Genomic DNA, 6,157 nt, shown 5'->3' with positions numbered 1-6,157 from the left:
ATACACGAACAACTTTAATATTATTTATATGTTCGTTCTCATTCATAAAGCTTGTAAGACATTTGGATTTTAAACTCCCAGTATAATTAAATATTATTTCATTAATACTTTCCAAACACCCATTAAAACAGCAAGACATTGCCGAAAGTATTAAACATCTTGAAAACCACTTTACGCCATACCTCAATAGATGGCGTTACTAGTATTGTAGAGTCCTTTTATAACGATATTTCTTCACACGCTCTCAACAAACATCAACGAATTCAATGAGCTCTCCCATAAACTCTATTTAATAAAAACTTATTAATAAATTATATGTCTAAGTAACCGTACTTCCAGAAACAAATTCTTTGTAGAGTTTTACGATGACTAGAATAATGATAGAGTCTTGATAGCTTATAAAATCTAAACAAAAGACACGAACAAACTAAAGTTTCAGCGATAAAACAGAAATTACTTACATTTAACTGTAATTATTTTATTGTACCCGACTCTACTTCTTAGAAAACGTTCTTATATAAAACAATAGGAGACTCTCCTATTCATATTCGAAGACTCAAAACTCTACCCAATTTCGACACAATTACGTTTGAAAATCCTTTGTAGGATAGTTGTATTTATGTCAATGTAGAGTCGTAGAGTTTTAATGAAAAAGTTATTTTATGATTGTAAAATATTTTTATGGTGGTTCCTTGTTACTCTACACAATGTGATGTCGCCGCAACTTTTATGTAAGACAATGGTGTATGAGCGTGTCTGATAGCCGTAAAATGACCATTTTATTACTATCATAGCTTTGTAGAGAAAGGATTTTGATAGAGTCGATTTTGTTTTATTGTGCCTTAAGGTGTACACACATAGGGCGTTGACATGACAATGACGTACTCGTGCGAATTTTGCACATGAGTGATATTTTTCACTCTGACTCTACCATTGACATTGTATCGTTAGTTAGTTATTAAATATACAAACAATGGACATGAGGTATCAAACCTGGAATATATTTCTACTAGTTACTTTAGGTACCTTACATTAAGTATTTATTGTTTCGTGCCGCACTTGAGGTAATGACACCCCCCGACGCGGTTGCAATAGCGGGGCCATCGCTTGATTTTATTATTTGACTTATAAAGTTACCTATTTAATTGTGTTAGTGAGTTTTCCAGTTAGGATCTCAGAAACTGTTCTAAGGAATATGTAGAGTCGCTCTCTGTTTTATAAAAGTTTTATTGCTTTTATTATACGTTTAACAACTGAATACGTGTCATTATTTCTAATTCATACTATCGCTAATCTCCGTGGTGCATTATTGATGTACATAAGTTAGTAAAAGAGCCCTTCTAATAAGACTAAAAAGTCTCATAAGATGTTTTTTCATTACAGTTAAACCCTTAAATAATAAGTATCACAACACATGGAGAGACATGTGAAACAAATCACACATAATGTTTCACATGTCTCTCCACATCATAGACAAGTTAATTAAAATTCAAATCTCACAAACTCTACCCTGAGATAATTTGTTGCGAATACTTGCCTACATTTTAATATCAAAATGTACAGTCAGCATTAGCACATTTTCAATCGTATTTTTGTACTAAAATATTAATTTAATTATTGCCATTGGTCAACAAACAATACGCAACGGTAGTAAAATAATAATAAAATAGTTAATAGTCAGAAGTGATAAACATACATACATAACATCACGCTTGTTAAGCCCGGAGGTGTAGCTATTGCAATTACACTCACGTTTCGCCAATAACAATTTTAGTCTCATATAATAGGGGGCGAGCCTATTGCCATATACCGGGCACATTACCAAACTGGGCTACTAAAAATATTTTAACACAAAAATATGCTTTTTGAGAATAGGACAGTGTATACTTATTTCTGATGGTGACCGTACATTACAGTGTCCAAGTAATAGAAGAGGATTGTTCCCATACCCTTGACCTATTTCAAGGTCACCGGTAGAGTCCGCATGTCCTTCTAAGACGTCCCCTCGATTCCCATCGCACATGTAATTCCTTTTGTACATCTCCCTACGTGTGTCCGAGTAGATTTTACTATTCATTTGAATACTGCGTGTTAGTTTTTAAAATGAGTAGATTTTTGTAAACCTCTGATATTTGTAGAGTTCCTGTTTAGGAATAGACAAAATGTAATTACGTACATAAGAGCACACCTTGTTTCCATAGAGGTAGACAAAGACCAAAGTACTATGCTATTTGACATGATGCAAACTTCCCTTGCTTCATTCACATCTATACATCTAGGTATGCAGGACCGCCAGTTACAATGACTACGCACCTAATCTATTTCAAGGACGTATACATTATGATCCGTCTCTACAAAGTCAAAAATCCGTTTTCATATGATTTAACATTTCATTTTTGGAATCCTTAGCTGTACATTACACTCTCGTGTTACGAAAATGTACGTTTACATAAGTACCAAAAGGTATTTATTGTTATTTCATGAAAGTTGAAAGTTGCAGCCGTAGGAGAACGACAAAGATATAATATTTAAAATCAAAAGCATTTTCGAATCTCACCCCTCACATTATTGTCGTATCTAGGAAACAAAAAATATCCAAAGTGTGTCCTCAGACTCTATACTTAATTTAATTGCAATCACAATCACGCTAGCAGGTATTAAGCATTAGCCTTCAATTTCAGTATTTAAATTTCAATATACCTATAATATAATATTATAATATATTATAATATTTGTATGATCTACACAAATACACCTGTACTTAAAATAAACAGATAAACAAATAAACAATAAAACAAAATGATACCTACATAACAAAAACATACGTCCCCTTACAAAACATGTTTGTTTTTATTCCACTAACTGCCAATTTTATGTAAATGACCGTGTTTAAACGGTTGCAACGACGTATTCGAACCGGTAAACGACTTCACCAAAATGTAAAGTTAATATAACATTTTGTGCTTTATAAGTTTTACGCTCATAGCTTGCTATCTTTTAATTCTATATTGGTAGGTATTTTAGGACGCAAGAATCATCAAAGAATAGAAATTTAAAAAAAGTCTAACAGTCCATATTTATTTCTTTTCTTTATTTCTCTATCACAATCACATCAAACATGATGTATGTAAAGCATCAAACATATTATATCATACAATCGTCTTTGTCACACAACAATATTCTAAGAAATGAATGCCTAATACTCTTCAAAGGTAAGCTCCAATCATAAAAGTAAATATCATTTTCTTAAGACTATTTTCATAGAGCTGATGAAAATACATCCATAAAAGTGTAACCACTTATGTATTGAGGGATTATGTTTAACATAACTTTGTTAAGAAGATAACATATTAACATAATCATTAAGACCACGTCTCATTTCTCTACAACTCTACCGTAGAGCCAATAAAATTGCTTAATCGACAAAGCTCGTGACTCTACGTCACAAACATGTGAACTACAGCTTTCATATAAAAAAGGTGACATTCAAACGTAAACTCTTGGTCTATTTATATCACAATTTATTTGGTACACAACCAAATTCCACAATACAAGTGTGTAAAGTATTCTATTACAACAGTTACATCATGCATTGAGCCGCATTCACGGCGACATGGCTCCGAGCAGATGCACGCCTGTTCCGCGCCACGGCACGCCGCTCTATTGTTGCGTGCGAGCGAGACCCACGCCGCCCATTGTGTGCCCGACAGAGACGGCGCTACGGCCCGAGGAGGGGCGCAGGCTGTACACGACGCCTCGTGATTGGCCGCCGCCACGCCGCCCAAAGGCCGCGCCCCCCGCGCGCCGAGACCCACACGGCCGCTCCATCAACTCGCCAGTCTATCGTCCGTCTTCGACGCGACACAATCACCTCCTCGTCTGTGCTCATTCACCGCATTGTGCCATACAACACCATAGAGCTAATGCTCTAACAGAACTTACGACTTAGTAATTAAAGTTCAATCGCCATGTCGACGCTGAGTCATCACCCGTACGCGTTCTCCATGCACCCTGGCATGCTGCCGGAGTATCCGAGCGCGCCACAACCGCTGCCGGCTACCTCGCCGCAGTCAGAAGGACACATCAAGAGACCGATGAATGCCTTCATGGTCTGGTCCAGACTGCAAAGACGCCAGATCGCTAAGGATAACCCAAAAATGCACAACTCAGAGATCTCCAAGAGGCTCGGAGCCGAGTGGAAGCTGCTGTCTGAGATGCAAAAGCGGCCGTTCATCGACGAAGCCAAGAGACTGCGCGCCCTGCACATGAAGGAGCACCCAGACTACAAGTACAGGCCGCGCAGGAAGCCCAAGCCCCCCACGCAGGGAGGAGCCCCCGGTGCCGGTGCGTTCCCGAGCTTCCCTCTACCATACTTCGCGGGACCAACACCAGGAGTTGGACACTTGGACGCCCTGCCATACCCCGCAGTGCCGCCATACTTTCCGCATCAGTTGGATCACCTGCAGTTCTCGAAGCTGATGGCGCCGGCGGAGAAGTTGCCGACGGTGTCGTCGTCGGCGGCGGCCGTGGTGTCTTCGTTCTACTCGTCGCTGTACACATCACCGGCGGCGCCTCCCAAGCCCTTCCCCTCGACGCTGTTTCCTCAGTATGGCGCGGCGCCGTCTTCCCCTGTGTCACCGGTGACGCCGACGCAGCACAGCCCTCACGACGACCAGTTGCGGCGGCCCGTCTCCGTCATATATTGAAGACCAACCTGCCTTCCTTGAAGGACCCCGTCCCTCAAGGTTCGGCACCCCGCACGAGACGGTTCTAGTGTGACAGACTGTGAAATGTATGAACATTATTTATTTTCTAGAGTAACATGATAATGTAAAGAGTGCGTCTCATATCAAGTGGCTTGTAAATATGTTAAGGTAGCCTCGGAAGGGGAGAATTGAGTTTAAACTGTGATTTCTTTTGTTTTCGATGCGTCTATATTTAAGGTAAAGTAGCGCCGGTTCGTTAGTTATATCGAGTGAGATTGGTACCAAAAAGAGATTATTTTCTATAGGTGTCTCATATAGATGAATAGTTAAGTCGTGTATTGTCAGCCCTGACTTTTTGTTTTAGTAATAACACTGTGTCTGTTGAGTTTAATTGTTTATCGCCTTGATTCCTTCAGGGCTGTTCGCTTTACTTTGTCCGTGTAATTTATTTATTGGTTCCAACAGTAGGTGTAAATGTAAGAACTAGTTGTCTTTATCGTAAGTCATTAGTGCATCCCCAAGTGTATATATTAGTGTATTAATTGAATTATCGATGTCAGTACCAACGATGTATTATAGTATTTGAGAAAATAACTTTGTTAAATGCCATACAAAATAAACTAAATTGTTTTTATTTTAATTTATCGTTTTAATTGACACCCTTTTAAGTTTTGTTTGACGTCGAAGTTTTGGAGTTGAATGAATAATTGAATAGAACGGAGAGTCATTGACTTGATGAATAGAAAGAAACAGTAGAATAAAATAATAACTTAGACGCATTTGAATTAGAAATTGTAACTTTCGAACTGATTAAAATAAACGTTTCGATCTCGGATCATCATTAATATTTGGGAATTAATTTATTCAATCGCATTATTATTATTTATTGGAATTCTTCGCCGGGATTTATTTTAATAATAACTTTTGATTATGTCATTAGTTATTTTGACGGGTTTAGTGTTAATTACGAGTGTGGCGACTTCCGGGGAAACACCGAGTCTTTGAACTTAAAACATCGTTATATAATTATACGACACTCAGTCACATTCTGATCCTATTAACGTTAATTGGTGTGTACGTGATTTAATTTTGATCATTTTTTACATCAAATAGTTCAGTCTTTTTATAAACATTTCAACAACACATTAATTAACATTTAATTGAATAAGTTTTTATAGTAATTCATTTTAAAATTTATTTGAAGATACAAAACGATTTATTTTATGAAATGTAAATAATTTTAATAATATGAACATTATTGCAAATGTTTAGTTTCAATTGTTCATGAATAAAAATTATTCAATAAATAAAATAATCATCAATGAATAAATGCGATTTGAAATTGAATTTTGAGTACTTCTCATATTCCGTCGGTAAGTTTGCCTCAAAAATGTTGAAGTTCATTTATTTTATTTTAAAAAATATGTTTACTTACATATTAAAGTGCGTTA

The 6,157-nt window shown here is 37.0% G+C and overlaps 1 protein-coding gene across 1 annotated transcript; it reads left to right on the top strand.

Annotated features, from left to right (window-relative positions):
* The first annotated feature begins 3,802 nt into the window (after nt 1-3,802).
* On the top strand, nt 3,803-5,346 carry LOC142987700 (SOX domain-containing protein dichaete-like). The gene has a single exon (XM_076136649.1). The coding sequence runs from the start codon at nt 3,969-3,971 to the stop codon at nt 4,704-4,706; it is 738 nt and encodes a 245-aa protein (XP_075992764.1). The 5' UTR covers nt 3,803-3,968; the 3' UTR covers nt 4,707-5,346.
* The last annotated feature ends 811 nt before the right edge of the window (nt 5,347-6,157 follow it).

The sequence above is a fragment of the Anticarsia gemmatalis genome, chromosome 3, assembly GCF_050436995.1.
Source record: "Anticarsia gemmatalis isolate Benzon Research Colony breed Stoneville strain chromosome 3, ilAntGemm2 primary, whole genome shotgun sequence".
NCBI lineage: Eukaryota > Metazoa > Arthropoda > Insecta > Lepidoptera > Erebidae > Anticarsia > Anticarsia gemmatalis.
This window is presented reverse-complemented; position numbering and strand designations above follow the sequence as displayed.